At 41.6% G+C, this 20102-nt stretch overlaps 1 protein-coding gene across 2 annotated transcripts in view; it reads right to left on the bottom strand.

Moving 5' to 3' along the window:
* sdk1b (sidekick cell adhesion molecule 1b) overlaps positions 1-20102 on the bottom strand; it is a 218953-nt gene that overhangs the window by 68589 nt on the left and 130262 nt on the right. For both annotated transcript variants that reach the window (XM_018684437.2, XM_018684438.2), the window contains 9 exons: positions 14719-14821; positions 10841-11016; positions 8052-8135; positions 5973-6167; positions 4759-4875; positions 4441-4608; positions 3985-4087; positions 3688-3861; positions 35-171 (listed from right to left, as the gene is read on the bottom strand). In XM_018684437.2, the coding sequence (XP_018539953.1) occupies positions 35-171; positions 3688-3861; positions 3985-4087; positions 4441-4608; positions 4759-4875; positions 5973-6167; positions 8052-8135; positions 10841-11016; positions 14719-14821 (1257 nt within the window). The remainder of the gene's footprint in view (positions 1-34; positions 172-3687; positions 3862-3984; positions 4088-4440; positions 4609-4758; positions 4876-5972; positions 6168-8051; positions 8136-10840; positions 11017-14718; positions 14822-20102) is intronic.

The raw sequence follows: 20102 nt of genomic DNA, 5'->3' as shown, positions 1-20102 counted from the left end.
ACACACACACACACACACACACACACACACGTACTGTTCTCTGAGAGCTCCAGCAGGTAGTACAGAAGAGGGGAGTTCCCATCGAAGGGGCGTAGCCAGGACAGGAGGACGGAGCGGGAGTCAGAGTCGTTGAGACGGGCTGTCAGGGAGCGAGGAGAGTGCGGCAGCTCACTAAAAAGGACAAAGACAAGACAACATCACATATGCTGTGAATTCTACGGAACCAGAACCAAGTCTTTAGAGGAACAGTTCGGCAGCATTTGGGGAAATCTGTTAATTCACTTTCTTGCTATGAGTCAGATGAGACGACTGATTCCACTCGCAGGTCTGTAAGCTGAATGTGAATCTGTACCCAACAACCTGTTAGCTTAGCTTAGCACAAAGACAGGAAATAGCAGAACAACTAGCTTAGCTCTGTCCATCCAAAAGTAACATAATCTAAGCAGTGAAGGGTGCGCTGTGCTGCCACATCATATACGATCCATGCTTAAATGCAATCACTGGACAACTCAAAACAGTTGCAAAATTACAGAGTTGACTGTATGACAGTTGCAAGTAAAATAAAACAATATTCATTAAATCTATTACACTCAGTGATGGACAGACAAAATTATGAATTGAATGGTGACATGAAAACTCTGTATAATTTGGAAACTCCTAATTGCAATAACCCCAATATGTTACCTTTAGACAAAGCCAGGCTATGTGTGTCCCTGTTTCCAGTCTTTTTGCTATGCTCACACTGCTGTGACTGCTCACAGTAGCTACATATTTACTGTGTGGATGTGAATGTCAACCCTGTCATCTAACTCAGCTTGAAAGCAAGTAAGTCTGTTACTCAGTATGTGAAACTATTCCTTTAACGTCTACATCTCGACAAAAGAGTGTGTCTGAACATGAAATTACACATTTATGGATTTGTGTCTCATAAACAAGTCTGTGACAAAGTGCCAAGACTTTTCATTAGACAGATATTTGATTCCTGTGTTAGGCTTTTCTATTAGATATGTGTGGCAGACTAATGTTGACACTTAGGTTGATTCCTGGGTCTGGTCCAGGATCACTTTCCGTGGGCAATATCTTTTATTTTAAATTTGGCTTGCATATTTTTATGGTGATATATTTTTTCTACAAATCTATCTCACACCATCTATTAAAAAAAATTCTCCAGACATTAGGCCTGTGGATGTTTGCCCATCCCTGCCATGTTAATAACAAAGCAAGCAACACCGATATATTCATGAAAGCAATAAAGTGTGTGCAGACATTTGATTATACCGATTTTAATGCATCATAACTCTCTTTAAAAAATAGCTGCCTTAAAGGAGGACAGGGAACGGGAAGTGTCCCTCTATATGAAGGCTACAGGTGCTAGCAGAGATAACAGGAGTGAGGATATTAACACAGCGCATAAAGAACAAAATAAATATATTTACACTGAAATCATGATGAAAGACATGGTCCCTTGTGCCCAAACTAGCTGTATCTCATATTCATAAGCCCATTAATTATTACTAAACAATCATAGATGTGTGAATATCCTTTCCAAGGGGTCTCCTCTGACACACTGCGGGCTCTAATTAATTTCATCAGATTATGATGCAGAGTTAAAAAAACGTTTCAGCTTCTGTTTTTGCTTGTGTACCGCTTCACATTTTAATATTCAAGTGGGTAGTGAGTCAGAAAATGAGGGAAACAGAGAGAGAGAGAGCGAGAGATGAATGAAGAGTAAGACATAATGTCAGAAGGCGAGGGAGAGTAGTGCACACAAGAAGAAGAAGGAGCAAGGATGGCAGTGAATGAGGCAGAGAGGGAGCAAGGGAAAATGAGAATGATGTTTTCTTTTCTGAGCTGACATGATCGTATTAATTAATGGATGAGCTTAGAGAATGTTAGAGCAGCTACCTTCACACATGCCTCACAAAACACACACACACAAATATGCAAGGACACACCCTCATGAACACATGGATGGGTCTTGCGGGAGTTGAACCAATAACCTGCTGGTAATTAGTCTGTCTCCTCAGCCGCCAGCGTCTGTTAGCCTCTATGACCCGTTGATACTGAGCTAACGAGAATGTCATTCACACGGGTACACATACACACTTACAGTCATACAGGAATCTATACGTTTCCGCACGTGTTTTCGCGCAGCCACAGACAGACATTCACTCCCTTTAAGTTTGACACACATAACCTCTTGTCTTTCTATAATTCAGGGGGATGTGGACTCATGTTCTATCTCTCTCCTACCCTGCAATTGTATTAATATATCATAAGTGCCTTTTATAAATATATTATACAAGTGTCTATTAATATATAAAGACCTGACTACCTCATAGTGGCCGTAATGAGGTTGTGTGTGCCAGAGAGTTGGATGCTCTTGAAGTATGTGTGTGGCATGTTTTTTTGTTTGGGCCCCAGGAATGTAGGCTCATACCAGACGCACAAAGTGTGACACGTTTGGAATGTGTTCACCCACAACCACATGAAAGCACTCACGCATACAAACACGCTGTCCGTGTAAATTTTACACGCTAAGACTAATAGGGCTTTGGTTTCACAGAGCAGGGAGCGCACTGCATGTACAAGGTACCTGATAGACCTTACACAACTATTGCTGCTGTCTAATAATAACTCACACTGACTGGCCACATTCTCACACCTTACAATTTTAATGGTGTCTGCATTATGGTTTATAGAGTGTCTGACCCCAATAGACCGTACTTATTACTGGAAACAACCAATTATTCCATTAGACAATACTGAAATAAAATGACATTAATGTTTTGTTTGTTTTTTTTCACATTTTCGCAATGTGTCACACTACCTATCTGCTGCTTTTCCTAGATTATGTTCTGCATAGTTTTTTTTTCTATGCTCAAGCTCAAGGCATCCTCCCTGCCAATCATATCTGCAATTTGAATCACCCAGATTGTTCTTTGATCGACTGTTTTCCCACTTCATTGCTGCACGAAAAGTCAATGTCATTGTGTCATGATGGCAGATTAAGTTGAATAACATTTGTTTCTGTATTACCTCATGTATACATATGCAATATTCTCCTGGGAAACCTTGGGTGCTTCATTCATACTGGATGTTACTATTGAACTCGTAATACCAGATCACCACCATAAACATTGATTGTAGACCATAGTACATCCGTATTCATGGCAAACCAGGATGCCATCATGCATGTTACTTGACCGTACAATAAACATGTAGACAAGTACATCGTCATGCAACAGAGCAATGCATCTTGCTACAAAAACTGCTCAGAAATGTCTCGAGGAACACGGACAAGAGATCCCAATCTGATTGAGGGGATGCACTGGAACAAGCCAGATCCATGGAAGCCTTATGTTCTCCACTATGTTAGGCAGGTGGTTTTAATGTTGTGGCTTTAAATATAAGGCTACAGTGAGTGGCTTAGTTTACGGAAATAGGGGGAAACAACTAGTCTAAAGGTAACAAAAATCTAGAATCCAGTGTTATGAGACTGTGTGACCTGTAAAACTCACTAATTAACATGTTACATCTTGTTTAATTAATCTGTACAGCATCTGAGGAGGAAAAACTGACTGTGTTGTGTTTTCTTGGGGGATTATTTGCCACAGTGAAACAGCACAGGCAGAAATTACAGTGGGTGACATGTTCAAAACAGTTTGCATGATTCTTTGAACTCACATGACTTCGAGGCGTGCAGAGCGAGAATCGTTGCCAGCTTGTGAAGTCACAGTGCAGGTGTAATCCCCTATGTCACCTGACCACGTCTGGCCAATAGTGAGAGAGCCCCGGCGCACAGAAACACGGCCCCCGCTGGTTGGAGGGACCGGCACACCACCACGATCCCACTTGAAGCTGCAATAGAGAGGTGTACGTGTACTCTATACAGTATGTGTTTTATAGCACATGAAAAATAAATGATCAGTTTAATAAGATGAAGCATGCATGTAATGAACACAGAAACTGACAAGCAGGTACCTGATATTGACTCTGGGGTCGTGGGTAGCGTTACAGTCCAGAATAGCAGTAGTTCCCTTGATAACCCGCTGGTCTGTTGGAGGCACAGAGATGACTGTACGACCTGAAAAAGACCAGAGAAAAATAGACACACAGCCATGTTTCAAATGTGTGCATTTCAATGTATCCTGCTCCAAAATAACTCAATATTTAATCTGATGTTGTCAGGACATACACAGAAAAAAAAAATCAACCAACCAATAAGTTTACTGGCTAATCAATCATCGTCTTACTTGGCCAATCAAACAATTATCTCACCACTGCACCAGCCCACTGCATTGATAACCAGTCACAGTGCTGTTCACTAATCTGAGCTCATGCAATCGGACAGCTGCAGATAAATTAGTGTTCCATATCTGCTTTAGTCTGTGTAGTAAATGTATATTGAGCAGTTTGAGCGTAGCGTGCGTGTCTCACTCCAGACGGTGAGCGTAGCAGTGGCGTTGATGGTTCCCTCTGAGTTGGAGGCGATGCAGGTGTAGTCTCCTGAATCCTGGTAGCTGACTGGCTCAATCTGCAAACCACCTGACTGCAATAGTGTGAACCTGGGAACCTGGACAGAGCCGCTGGCTAAGACCTGCAGTCCTACAGAGAGAGAGAGAGAGAGAAAATCAGCCTTGAGGAGAGTAATTATGTCATTAGACACATTTTTAATTACACATTATGTCAGCATGTCTGGGTCTACGTTAATGTCTGTGCTCAGTGTTTAATACAAAGTCTGTGTGGTCTTGTTACCTTTCCTCCAGGTGATGGCAGGTTTTGGAGCCCCACTTGTCTGGCAGGTAAACAAGGCTGTGTTGCCATCGGTTACTGTTTGGTCAGTTGGGGGGGATGTAAATGTGGGGGCCACACCTGAAACACAGAGTGAGAGCAAGAGAGGAGAGAAGACAAAGAGGATTGTGGGAAAAGACTAGAGCAAGAGTGAAGCTTAATGTCAAAGAGAAAACAGTACAAAAAGTATGACAGTGTTGATCTAAACACGAATGCTCCCTCTGCGATCAACAGGAGGCTTTATTCATTACCTGGTGCTACGTGTGTGTGCATAAATGCGGAAGGTGGTGGTGGGGAAGCTCCATGGGGATTTTTAATTATAATCAAACGCTCTATAAACAGCATGTAACTCTACAGAGACAAATACGTTCACAGCTAACACACATTACAAACCATCAAGTCAAGGCAGAACATTAACTGACATGGACCTTCCCTCAAAATTAAAAAGCAAAATGGCTATTTTGTTTCAGTTCATGCTGTGATTGGCAGTTTTTTTTCAATACCAAGAAAAACTTAGGGAAATGGTGCTATTTTTCAGCAGCTGCAAAACAACTAAAACTCTCTTTGCAAGACAAAGCAGCTCAGTAGGCATGTTATTTTCAAATGAGAGTTAATGACTGCTGACACTTGGTCTGCAGCGCATATTAGCAGCAAATGCCTGCATGTACCTGTGTGGTATATAAAGTGGGATGTAAGAACAAAAGAGTTGATTGACTGATTTGTCAAAAAATAATCAGGTAATTTCTTAGCATTCAATTACTTTCAACTCAAGGGGTTTCCTGCTTTACTTTGTCTTTAATTCCATAGGAAACTGGAAATGTTTAGGTTCTATAATGTATGTATGGGGAAAACAAACAATTCAATGATATCACCTCGGCCTTTAGGAAACTATGATGGACATTTGTTACTATGCTCTGACACTTTAGAGACTAAATGATCAACCAGTTAAGTTGCAGCCGTTAAAAACCAATTACATTTATATAAGCCACTGTAATAAAGAAAGTGACACAAACAAATAAGGAACATAATAGACAAACAAAGTAAAATGGAAAGATAACAGTGGCATTCAGACGGAGAAATCAACGTAAAATACACTGGTGTTTAAGAGCACAGCCAATGTGACTGTTGGTGTTTATATACAGGAAGTGTGTTTGACTGTGTGTGTCAGACAAACTCACTGGACACAAGGAGCTGTGTGTGTGCCTCGGTCTCTCCAGCAGCGTTGCGAGCAAAGCACTGGAATATTCCTCCGTCTCCTGGCTGCACCCTGCGCACCGTCAGCCCGGTTGCTGTGGTGACCTTGTAGCGAGGGTTGGCCAGTTTGGAAAGAGGCACCGCGTCCTTATACCACTCTATCCTGGGCTGGGGCACGCCTACACATGAACATTTACACAAAAAAATGAACGAACACACACACACACACACACACACACACACACACACACACACACACACACACACAGGGAGAAAATTTTCAATTTCCTTAATAACAAGCCAGCTGACCTCACTGCTGAGCAAATTGCTCCAACTCCCACTAAAACAGCCACACACACTCTTTTGGCCAATCTTTCTTCACTGTTATCCACTCTCTCCCTATAAATATGCATGTGGGCATAATGACTGCTAATAATATATTGATTGGAGGGTGTGGGTGTTAGGGTAAGGGTGGCAGAAAGGGCCAGAAAACATTGTGAATAAAAGATGCGGGAAAGAGCAGCACACCGAATATCTACAGTATCAGCACCCACCTGCCTGACAGACATGCCAGATATGACAGGCAGGGGGCTCATGCAATTACTCTGTCTCAACCCTCCACATTGGTGTGTGTGTGTGTGTGTGTGTGTGTGTGTGCGGGTGTTTGAGGGAGGGAGAGATGAATTCCACACTTTTTCTCAATCTGTTGGCGTCAAGCTTTCACAGACATGCGTGAAGTATTTTTCACCGCCTCCTTGTCTCGCTCACTCTGTCACTCTACACTCTGTCTTTCCTCCTTCCCTCGTTCCTTCTCTCAGCCTTCATCCCTCTTTCCATACCCTCAGGCCTCTGCTATTTAATTACACTGCCACTGTATCAGATTACCGAGGAGGAACATAAACTCGCTCAGTGTATGTGTGTGAGAGAGAGAGAGAGAGAGAGAGAGAGAGAGGGAATGTGGTGCAGTTTTCAGTGCTGTGTCCACTCCTGCTCAAATAAGGAGTGGACACAGCACTCCTCATGTAATCCATTTAAAAACAAGAGACGTTAACAAGTGCCATTTTCAGGCTTGAACTCAGCATGTTAATCCGCTCCCACTGCTGAAAGTACAGTGTCCCCGCTGAAGAAGCCTTCAATCTAACTTGTACACATACTGACTGACGTCAAACCTCACATTGATGTGATTGGACGGAGTCAACCTAAAATAATCTGAGCTTGAGCTACTTGGCAGGACCATCACCTATGACCAGGTGTGTGTAATAGTCTTCGTTCAGGATACAAATGCAACGCCATTAACAGCTTCAAGGAGACACTGCATGCCCTAATGTCCATCTGTACAAGTGTGCCTCGTCCCATTCTCAAGTCAAATTTCCATCTAAACACCAGACAAGATTTTAACTGAATTTCCAGAAAATCAACAAAAGAAAACACTAATTAATCCACGTTTCCATTTGCAGCTTTTAAGGTGTAAATACTGAGAATTGGGTGAACTGAGATTGACGGTTGGTGACACAAATTCTCCAGCCAGGTACGATTAAACCACTGCAGAGGAAGAGAAAAAGAGTGTGCAGCAAGATGATGTAATTAGAGGAGCACCTGTCAAATCTCAAATGATGGAAACCCATTTGGAAAATGTGACAGAAATACGGCAGTTTTGTATATTTCATGTATTAACTTAGTTATACTTTAATGTCTTCTAGGAGAAAAATTTTCCTTAATTTGAGGAACATTACAGTCTCCTAATCGCTCCACACAGATCTGATGTTTTCATCTCTCTAGTGAAGCAGAAGTTTGAGTGACGTTTGAGACACATGCTGCATGTACGTCATGATTTATTGCCAAAGTTAGTTTCCACTGCACTTTGTTATACTTTGCTTTTATTACCAACTTTTCCACCACTTTTTGATGGAAACATAAGCCTGACAGCAGGCTTCTTGCCACATCCTTCTAGTGTCGGGCAACCTAGTTAATTTTATGCATACTGAGACTTTAAGGTTTACGCTTTCTCTCTCTCTCTCACACACACACACACACACACACACACACACACACACACAGTGTACCTGTAGCGAGGCAGGGGATATCCACATTCCTGTCGAGCTCAGCAAAGATCTTCCTTTTGGGCTGAGCAGTCAGAGATGGTGGTTCTGCAGGAAACAATGTAAAGCATTAAAATATGCATCACATTCTGTATCATGTATGCATAAAAAAACATCTCACACAAGCAACAAACACTGGCACTCCCTGCTGTGTGCAACATGTCTGAACTACTAATAACAGGGCCCCCAAAAAAGGCTTAGGGAACGTGTTTAATCATTAAATATCTGGGAAAAAAATCTTTAAAGGAGAACTGGGAGTTTGCCCTCTCCAAGTATTTATTCTTTAGTAGAGAAGAGACTTGGGAGTAAAGAACTCAGCACTGCAGAATAAAAATGGGTCCCCCTCTTGGCCCTGAGTAGCTTGAGTGTCATTGCAAGGCAGGTTTTCAGTCTATATGCCCTGTGAAATGACTTCCACACAGTCACAGAAAAACACATTCTCCTGGTTTCCCAAGGGAAACAACCCCCTTTTTAAACTACTCCATTTCCCTGCCAATAACTGTTCCCTCTAAACATCTTCACCAGTGTCTCTCCAAGTGCTGACAGCAGCTCTGAGTTTAAAAAGAAATAAAATAAAATCCTTGATTTGATTGTGAATATATGCCTTTTGGTGTAATGTAATACTACATGTTATAAAAAAAAGAAAAAGAAAACCCACTCCTGCATATGATCCATTTCTTTCAAAAACATTTGTTAATATTTAGCGAGAGATATTGACACAGCAGGGCCTGAGAGGGAGAGAGGGAGACAGACTGGCTAATTCATTTTCAGTCTGGCATCTCTGGAAAAGTGGCTCCACACTGTAGTGGCACCTGTTCACTGAAAAATGACTTTGAGGAAAATGAAATGTCCGGCGCATGCACTAAATAATGAATGTGCATACTGGCTGTCACAAAGATATAACCCTTATCGAATGATGAGAAGGCATTTTAATAGGAGTTTTATTTCTGTACTTCTTTTCTAAGGCTCTGTACAATAAGAACAGACAATAATAATGTTTTTGACACAATGATGTCATTTTAACGCTGCTGTGCTTTAAAGAGAAAGAGAAAATAAAATCCCTTTCCTCCAGTGTTATTTCTCCCAGTTTCTCCTTCATTTCTTTGCACAGTCGATGGGTAACATAGCAATAAAAAAAGACAAACTGCATGTTTGATCAAGCCGTGCGTGCACGTGTGTGTGTGTGTGTATGTGTGAGGACAGCTACACTGTAGACTCCCATGTTGCTGCTACATTCATTCTACTTGACTGCACTGATTTTAAAGTTCTCTACTACTTCGTGGTAACTTTTAAACCCACTAGTATGTGCATCTCCTATCTTTACTGTGCATGGTGGCATTCAACACAGTTCCCTTTTTTTTGACAAGAGAACGAAGGGAGCATGCAGTGAGGGGAGAACAGGAAAACAAGAGATGAATAACAGCCATGTGGCGTGACACCGATAACACAGATGCGTTAATCCCCTTCAGTCAGGTGAGTGCAAGGACCTAGACGCACAAATACAACAAAACACATTTTGGAGTGTTTGGGTAGCTGGGTTCAGAGATTTGAGCTTTCGTGGATTCCCTGCTGTCTGCCTGCAAAACAAAGATGGAGAACAACAACAGATATATTGTTGTTTGGAACGGTAGTCGCCTGTACGGCCTATAGCACCGGTATGCGGTGTCATACATATTCCGATTAGTGGATCGGGGCAGAAAAGAAATGAAATTGAATAATGGATCCCTTTGAGGCTGTCTCTTCTTTTCACACAGACACATACACTATTCTGTTTAGGAATCCCTTTCATTGCATCAAGGTCTGTTGAGCCCATAGCAGAAAGAGGATCAGTACCAATGTATTCATCAGTCTCTACTCCTCTGATACATATGAATGCATGCAGACTTTGCCCCTGCCAGGCAGGCCTTAACAGTCCTGTTGGCCTAATGAAGGAAGATAACGTGGAGAGAGGGGAAGACAGAGAGAAGTGGGTACAAAAACTGGCGAGGGGGGCCACAGAAATAGAATGAGGTGGGTATAAATATTCAGGCAGGTCTTTTCTAACTAGTGAGTATTCTGTAGGCGTGGGTAGTTTGCTCTCTTTGCGTTAGGTGCTCCCTCGCTCCGACAATCACAGCAGATCAAAAAGACGCTGACGAACTGGGGGAGAAAAGTTTCGCTTCATCAATCACACACCGCCTGCCTGCGTGTATGTTGTTTTCTATTTACGCACACATATCAAGGACAGGAGAGGAGTGTGACAAGAACACTCCTGTTTGAGTGCTTTCAGTGTTCTCTTATTGATTGGCGACTCCAGGGAACAAAACTAATTTAGCTGCCGGGCAAAGAGGCATGTGCATCTGCGGTGCTGTTTTGTGATTACGTGTGAACGCGGAGAACACAAACGCATGCATGTGTTTTGTGATCACACATGGATGAATCTGTGTGCACATGAATGTGAAAGCTGTTTGGGACTACAATGGACAGTTTATTGGGGAGCGTGGACAACAGATTCAGCTCGAGTAGCCCTGTAGTTGACAGTCACTGATGCGGGTTTTCACAGTCATGCTTCCAGGAGAGAAAAGAATAAATGGAGGAATAAGCAGAATGAATCAGTGCCTGGAGCCAAAAATGTACAAGAAAAGAAGGAATTAATGGCGCATGTTGAGGTCATTAGTCTTGATGGGTCAGACCTACCCAAGATAATCATGAGTAATCATGTTAGCAGTGTATCTATGTGTGTTTGTGAATGAACAACTGCCTTTTTTTCTTACCCATTACACTGAGGTGTGCCCTTGCCTCCACGGGTTTGGCAGTGCTGTTGCTAAGCGACGCTTCACAAACATAAAACCCCGTGTCAGAAGAAGTAGGGGCAGGAATAATGAGCCGACGCCCACTGGCCAGCCGACGCCCATCACGCTTCCACGACACCGTGAGGCTGTCAACCGGTCTGGAGGAGGAGAGAGGAGGGTAGAAGAGAGGAGATGATGAGTGTAGAGAAGAGGAGTGTAGAGAATTGGAGAAAAAGCAAAAGAGTGACAGAAGGCAATTACAACATATTAAATCCATCAGTTTATGTGTCAATGAGGCAGGAAATGAATGATGACAGTCTGTATATCAGAGCAGTCAGCTCTACTCAGCATGAAGGAGCTTCAGTCAGTTTTTCTGGATGTTCAGGAACGCGAATGGGTTTTCATGTAAAATGAATTTTTGTTTTGAGTAAACAACATCAAAACACCATCCTTTTAGTGTGTATATGTGCGAGTGTGTATTTGAGTAAGCATTAATACAGCATTGTATCTATTCATGCAAGAGTAGCTCAAATAACACATTTTCATGTAAGAGTTCAATTCTCAAGTGATCTGCATTAAAATTTACAACTGATTTACCAGGGAAAACAACTAACTATGTAATCAGCAGCTGGAACTGCCTTCCAGATGTTAAAGACAGCTTAAAACTCATAGTTCACTTATGAGGTTTGTCCACAAACAGTAAAGGATAAAAAGAAATCAAAATGTAGTGACACAAACATACTGCTCCTAAAATAAAATACCATAACAAAACATTTGAAAACATTGCTAAGGTTACAATTAAACACCAACACTTTCTATCATCTATTTTCATGATTAAAATAACAAGAAGGTTTGGGTTGGAGAGGTTTGCAGTAGGAGCCAATAAACAACCACAGAAATTAAACTGATGGAATGACATAAAACAAAACTTCTTATGAAATACAAGCCACCGTGATATTGAACAAGTGATATCTCTGGAATACATTAGCTGAGAAGATCAATAATATTACATTGTTTTGATTTATTACTATTGCATTATTTTCAGTTTCTGAATAGTTCTTTGGTTATTATTATGAAAGCAGTATCTTTGTTGATGACATTCAGTGCTACTTACTTAAAGGGCTGTCATACTCAAAGATGTGGAGGAGGTGGAGATAAGCTGGTAATTCAGCCACATTAAGGTGTATGGGATGATGTTTGCTCATATGATAAGAGAAAATTAAGTAAAGTGGCATTTTGGAGCAACTCTTGCATTCATATTTTCTGTTGCAAACTTCTGTGTGCTGTTTTGGGTGTAAATCAGAAACATTTACACTAAGAATGAATATGTGTAAAAGTCCTATAATGCTTAAGTTCTTCAAGGTAGGTAACAAGGTAGGGGTTCTTTCACACCTGCATTGTTTGATCTGAACCAAAACAGCAGGTGTGAATGGATTCTCGGACCATGGTCCAGACCAAAGGACCAAAATTTGATCCAACCAAACAAGGTGGTCTTGGTCTGATCCAATTTTACCACAGTTTGGTTCATTTGCAGTGTGAAAACACTTTTTTGAATGGTTCAGACCAATCATGGAAAGTTGTGACAGCACACGTAGGTGATAAGTTCTTTAGTGCACTCGCAAAATTGCAATGTGAAACCAAAACTAATTGGATTAAATGAATATGATGTAACAAAAACATGATATGAACCAGGGTCCCGACTTTGAGGTGTGAAAATAGCCTCAGATGTACATACAACCAAGTCCAATTAATAAGCAGTCCAACTGTAACGTCAGAAAAAAATGTGTTTTGCCTTTTAATAGGATACAGTTGAGAGTATACTGCTTTCTCACTCAGATGATACATCTTGAGGTAAAGACAAAGTTGGATGGAAAACTAATTAAATCTATTGCTTGGCTTATATGTCAAAATTTGAATATGCTTTCTCCATAGGTCCTGACAACAACAAAAGAATTGAACATTTACCCAAAGACTGAAAAACAGATTTTACAGCTCTTAATATTGGGCCTACTGGCACCGCTTGTTTTCAATCTAACTCCTAATTATTTTAGTACTCTTCCAGGACTGCACTGGTGCATATGACTGATTAATGGTTAATGGATCTGATAGCAGATGCTTTAGACTTGAACACTGTGTTTGATTCCACTGATCATGCTCGTCTTTCTCACAAACTTCAATGGTATTGTTTGTCTCTTTCAGTTGTTCCCTGGGTACAGAATTATCTCTCTGGAGTGACTATCTTTCAGTGGCTGCTTCTCTGATATCAGAAATAACCCCGCTGGAAAGGATTGTTCCTGGCAGGAAAATTGCGGGAGACTTTGTGCTGATTTGTCTGCAGTTATAATACCAGTGTAGCAGGTTAGAAAGACCAAATTACTCTGCAATAAGTGGTGGAAAAAAAAAGTCTAGTCTGACCACACTTCTCATTATTTGCATGATGGAAATGCATCCTGCTAGGAATGTGTTTTTTTACACCTAGGTATGTTTCTCTTTCAGAAGTAATATGGTTTAGTCACTTATTTTTTTCATATTTTGGTACCCAGTGGTCAAGTGCTGGTCAAGTGCTGCTGAAGAAGCATTTGATGGGATTTCATCTCTCACTGAACAAAGCAGTCTACCTAACCCAGACTACCTAATACAGTCCAAGAAAAACCTTGTACAAACAGCCCACTGTGAAGCTCAATACAGCATGGATTTAACAAGGATATCACTTGTTAAGTCCAGGCAGCCAGGAGTTATTATCATCCTGGCTGGCAGTGCTTTTATCTATTCAAAGTAACCTCAGAGTCACCATTGTTGGACACATACATAAACATGCATCTGTGAGCATGTTACAAAAGGTGATGGTGTAAATAACATTCTCCTTGTGTACGTACTAAACAAAATGGTTCAACCATCGTCTGGCTTCAGAATCAGTAAATTCTTACATATTCTTTATATAGCACCGTTTTACATTAGCAGTTTACAAAGTGCTTTTCAACTTTTGCCTTTCATTCACACACACACTTATACACCAATGGCAGAGGAGCTGACATGCCATTGGGAACAACCTGGGGTTCAGTGTCTTTCCCGATGATGCCTCAGAATGTGAACTGCCAACTCTGTGATTAGTGAATATCTGAGCCACAGCTGCTCACAGAAAAAACAGACAACAAATGCAGCAACAATGCAGAAGTTATATATACAGTAGCTATGCTGTACTCATGCCACCTCTATGACTAATAAATAGAAATAAGGTTGAAAATTGGTGGTTCCTTTAGAGTTTGTCCACAGGCTGTGTTCGAAACTAACACCAACTCATTTTATATCAAGTACACATAAGCCAGAGCTCAGCTGCTTTTTTAGCCATATGGGACACAGAGGGAGGTTGGACAGTGTGTTTCTGAGGGATGAGTGGAAACTGATTACAATTGAGTTTCTGGCAAGTCTCGAACTGAAGTAGAATTTGCTGTTGCTCCGAAAAACATCTGTTGAGTCAGACTAGACTGTACCCCCTGTGTGTGTGGGTGTGTGTTTGTGTTTGTGTGTGCGTGTGTGCCCGCACGCGAAACAGTACTTGGCATGAGCTGGTGTAAATTTGTGGGTGTGTTTGGCTTCTCTGCTGATGTCAGATGGGACTTTGATCCAACTTCTGTTTAAGTTAACTTGGTACTGGTGTGTGCGTTTGTGTGTGTGTGTGTGTGTGTCAGTGTGTCTCTACGTACACTAATGCTGGGGGAAGAGACTTGCTGAGCTATGAGTTTATGTGGTGTCCTCTAATTGCCCTGGAAGAAAACAGCGCTGTCTAGCAAGAAAGGAATTGCTCATGCTTGTGTGAGTGTGTGTGTGAGTGTGTGCACATGTACATAAAAGAAATTTACCTGGCATTAGCGATGCACTCCAGTGTAGCCTCGTTCCCTGCCACCACTGTTGTGTCTTTGGGTCCAATCACAATCGCTGGAGCCACAAGCTCTGACTCAGGATCTGTGACACAGAGAAAATATGAGAGGCAGTTTAGCTCATAAATCACACTCGCGCACACACAGCAGCATAATCTCAAACATAGATCACAATAGTTGCACACACACACACCCACCCACACACACACACACACATATTGCTGTACTAGTTTACATGTGCACCATCTTACTTTCTAACACACACAGCTACATACACCATTACAGTGTCCACTGTTTTACACAGCCACACTGTACACGTTCAGCCTGATTTTAACCACAAACTGGTTATCAATGAGTTAATTTTATGATTTCATTTTAATCAATCTGGCTTTTGGATGATGGGATGTTGGTCACATATCTTGCAGTAAGAGCACCTCCAGGATCTGATTTCCGAAAGAACTGCTATCAGAGGAACAATATGGCCTAGAAACTACATCACATTTTTAAGGACTTCCCAGCAGTGTACAATGATACTTCCTAATGATAAAATCAATTTAATGAATGTGATCTGGACCCGGAGGAGCAGCATACAAGAGATAGATGGATTAACCAATTAAAGATAATTGATTCATTTAAGTTTTTGCTAAAATCAACACTTGGCCATTGTGAAGCAGCGACCTTCCCAGCTGCTGTGGGAAGCTGACAGCGTCTGCAAAGGTGTGATTGTGCTGATTCAAACTCTGCAAAAGAGGATTAAACAACCTCATGCAGCACACAATCCCACTTTTATTGCCTCCTGACAGTTAAGGGAAAATATTCAAGATTTTACTAAATTAAATTCCAGAGCTTTTCGTGTGTTCCTTTTACTAAGGAAACTGAATTTAATTAATTTTAAGAAGTGGAGATACCCAGAAACATACTGTACATACAATACACCGATAGTATATGACATGTAAGGAGACAATTATAGAACAAGACAGGATGATAATTTGTAAAAGAGGATAAATAGTAAGTGACTGACAGTGTATAAGAGAGAATGACAGTATATGTGATCAAGAGCAGATGCCTGTGTGTAGAGGAGGGTTTGAATTCCACTATTTCTACACAGCTATTGTCTCTTATACCAGATATATTTTCAATCTCTCACACACACACACAGAGACATAAACACACACACAGTAATTCTCTCCTAACAGCATCATTCTCTGTCAAACACACCACTGTTGGGTCTGAAATACACTTCCAAACAGCGTATAATGATGTATTGGAGACAGTATGATGGTGCGTTTGAGTTACAATAATAGTGCTTAGGAAAGAGTACAGTGGTGTGAGTATGTGAGGGATGATTTATGGCCTAAAAGGTGTGTGGGAGAGTACGTTGGTGTACTGTACGTGCAAGATTATGATTGTGTGTTTGAGTGTGATTTATGGTGTGAATGGCCACTCATAAGGAAAGGACACACTTGTGCTGTTATCAGTTTGAAATGTGTAAAAAAAAAAAAAAAAAAATAGGTGTAAATATAAAACAGTAGAATAGCTGGATAGAAAAAACAGAATGTGTGAAACCTACATATTATTGTTATGGGTATATTATGTGTGCATGTATATGGGCATGACTAGGTTTCCTGTGGATTCACTGTATAACTGATGAATATGTAGATTTCCAATAAGGGAGGAGTAGGGACTACAAATTAACAGGCTAGCGCTGATAGGGGGCTGGAGGAAGGAGGGGAGGTGGAGGGGGCTTTGAGGGGAAGGCAGGGGGGAGGCGAGGAGCAGCTTTGATCTCCCCTTTGAAGGGAAGGAGGAAAAGGTAGTAATTGACTCTGCTCTTTATTCCTCTTTCTTTCTCTCTCTCTCCCTTCTCTTTTTTTTTTTTAATCGGATAGAAAGAGCTAAAAAGTCATATCCCACTGTCACACGGAATAAGACATGCGGGTACAGGAAGACAGGAAAATGATAGCACACACACATACACACAGCGGCACACACTCACACACTGGACTGTCTTGACACCTACGCTCGTTGACGCTAACTCGGGGTAGAGGTTGAGTCATTAATGGGGAAGATACGTGAAGTGACACAAAAAAAGGAAAGATGGGAAGTAATAGTCGAGGTCTCTATCACTCTCAGCTTCTCCCTATTTCTCCATAACACACACACACACACACACACACATTTAAACACACACAGCCGTTTTGTCTATAATTTCATTGTGCAGAGAGTAACATCTTGTACAATGTGTTACAGTTTGAAAGGTAAGAACTAAAGCTGGAAAGCAGGAGTGGGTGGAAGGCAGACGGAGACATGGTGACGACGGACAGGCAGAGGTAGAAGTGGAGTGTCCATTAGCTGTCCGCTGTGGGAAGCAGAGGTCAGGCGGGGACTAGTAGCCATCAGTGCAGCCTTAATGGCTACAGCAGCTGCAGATAATGAGCAGAAGGGGATGTGAACCCAACCTGTTAACTTGGGCTGTGTGTCTGAGGGGGAGCAGGCTGACAAATCAGGACAGTGGGAACACCGGTATGACAAGGGAGAACACGGAGGAGAGAGAAAAGAGCTCGGAGGAGGGAGGCAAAGTATATATGTAGGTGGGAGAAGCGAGGGGGGACTGTGCCTGTGCAGATGGTCGTCTTCTTCCTGGAGTGACAGACATGATGGTAGAAGTAGAGGGGAACGCAAAATGCCATATGGTCGTGTGATCTGCGCTCTTCTTTTCTGTCTGTCAGCATGTCTAACATCCCTTTTCTCTGAGGAAATCTCTTATCATTTCATCTCATCTGTATCTCTCATTCCCTGCTGCCTATCTTCCGTGCCTTATTCCCCTATCATCCTCTTATCGCCTCCTTTTTGTTGTTTAAACAGGGATTATTAAATAATTCTTCCTCAACTAAAACAAGGAGAAATATTCAAACTGGCAGGCAGCGTTATCATGTGCGTGTGTGCAAGCTGTGGCAGCTAAAAGGCTCCCTGTAAGGATTTTTACAAAGAGAGTCCAGAAGTTTAATCTAACTCTAGTGGATTCCTCATTTAGCAAATGAGAAACACCATGTGGCAGGAAAGAGAGAGAGAGAGGGAGAGAGAGCAGGAGTGATTGAGGGAAGGAGGGCTGGAAAAAATTGCAGGTTTGTAGTATAACGAAGCAATATCAGAACAACAACTTGGGGCTGAAGGGACTCATTAAAGAAAGAGGGATGATAAAAAGAGGAGCTGTTAAAGCAGTTTAAAAATAAATCAAAACTGATGATAGGGGAGAAAACATAAGCATAAAATTCTGCAAATTTAAGTGTGCGTATGCGCACGTGGACGTGGATGTAATTTGGCACCAAAGAGGCAGTGATGCATTGCAACGTTACAATGCTCTCGTCAGTGCAATCATTTGCCGACTGACAGTTGAAGAGCTGCTGAGGTGACACAGCTGTGTGAGAATGTGCGTGCATGTGTGTCATTCAGACGGGACTAAAAAATAAATAAATAAATACAAAATCCCAAATTAAATCAAGGATGGGAACGATAAAATAAATAAATAAATAAATAAATAGAATAAAGCAGGGCTGGTAAAAGGATTGGTGCAGCTTTAGGGCAGGAAAGAGATAGAGATGGATAAGCAGAGAGCGAGAGAGATAGACAAAGAAGGAGAGAGAGAGGAAGAGAGAGAGATGAAAGGCTATTCCATCCACAGATTAGAATGTAATCCCTCTTTGAATGGATTCTCTCAGATTACAGCTTGTTCTCCTATTAAATCTGTCAGTCACTCCACACTCCCTCTAGTGTCGGTGTGTATAGGCCAGCATGTGTGTATATGTGTGTTTGATCTTTCTATGACTGTAAATCTGTGTGTTTTAAGCCCTTCAGACAAATCTCTGCAGAGACCTCGAGAGCAGTTGGATTGGCTGAGGGGTGAAGACGCACACATCTCTCTCTGCACACACACACACAAGTGCTCACAGGAGGAGGTTGGTGTTAGCTGACTGTATTAATAGAGTTGTCAGATACGTGTCGGCAAGGTTCACAGCCAACTAACACATATCACACTGAGACCATACATACAACAGAGGGAGAAATAGTTTGAGAGAAAGAAAGAGGGAGTGAGCTTCTGAGAGGGAAAGTAAAAAATGAAAAAATAAAAAAATAAATAACAGGAGAAAGAATGATGGAAAGGAAGGGCACTAGAGATGAGGGGTTAAGAAAATGAAGAGCTTCTTTTAAAAATATTTTAAAGAGTTTTTTTCTTCTTTTTTTTGGCGGGTATACAAAAATAAATGGAAAGGAGAAGGTGATCATTTGCTGATCTCTCTTGAGAGCACTGCATGTGTGTGAGAGTGGGGTGAGTGTTTGTGTGTGTCACTGCGCTCATTAATGCTGCATGCTGACAGCAAAGTGTCATCGTCTGACTACACTTGCCTTAAGAATGCCAATATAAAACCACAAGCCAAGACATGCCACACACACACACACACACACACACACACACACACACACACACACAAAGATCCACACCACACCAAGAGCACAAGATCCAAGCCCCAAGGGGAGACAGACACAGACAATGGGAAGCAGTGAGAGGACCGAGAAAGATGCCCGATTTTAAATATTCATCTCTTCCTTCAGCTGCCAAACCTTCTATCTATCTCTGTCATCGCGCCACGCGAGTGATGGAGGGAGGAGATGGAGGGACAGGAAAAAAGAGAGAAAGAAGAACAGGAAACATGTAGCAGTAATGGAGGAGGCAGAGCAGGATTTAAGCTCTCGTGAGCGCTCAATGATTATTTGATTAATTCTGAGTATTATATTAGTTGCTGTTTTTTTTTTTTTGGCTGCTTGACAAAATCCACAATGACATAATGAGGTAACATTTCATCATCGCTATACTGAAATAAGGGCGTGTGCAATTGCTTCTTGCCTGCAAACTTTTTGGTACAGCGGAGAAAACTAAGATAAAACATTTTTTCACCCCATTAATTCTGAAAATCATCAACATTTGACAATGACTCAGAGGCATGACTTTTACTAGAAAAATTAGGGCACTCACACATTTGCACATGGTTAGTGCTTCAAAAGGACAAAAAGACAATATATCAATATTGCACAGAAGTAATTACAACAGTATGTGCTTGTGAAGGAACATTATAGCGGAGCCTTTAGCGCCTTGTGTTCTCTGTGACTCAGTGGTTGCATATCAGCAGAGATAAAAACTCTTGTGGAAGTGGTAACTTGCTTTGGTCCAGTGTGACTCTGCAGCAGTTAGCATGTCTGATGTAGCAGAGAGACAAAATGTTGCCCTGAATGAAGCTGTAAGTTAGCTCAGGCAGTCATCTCAAGTCTACCTCAGCACTCACCTGGCACACTCACTCTTCCCACAGCAA

This window comes from Lates calcarifer, linkage group LG5 (assembly GCF_001640805.2).
Source record: "Lates calcarifer isolate ASB-BC8 linkage group LG5, TLL_Latcal_v3, whole genome shotgun sequence".
In the NCBI taxonomy this organism is placed as follows: domain Eukaryota; kingdom Metazoa; phylum Chordata; class Actinopteri; family Centropomidae; genus Lates; species Lates calcarifer.
This window is presented reverse-complemented; position numbering and strand designations above follow the sequence as displayed.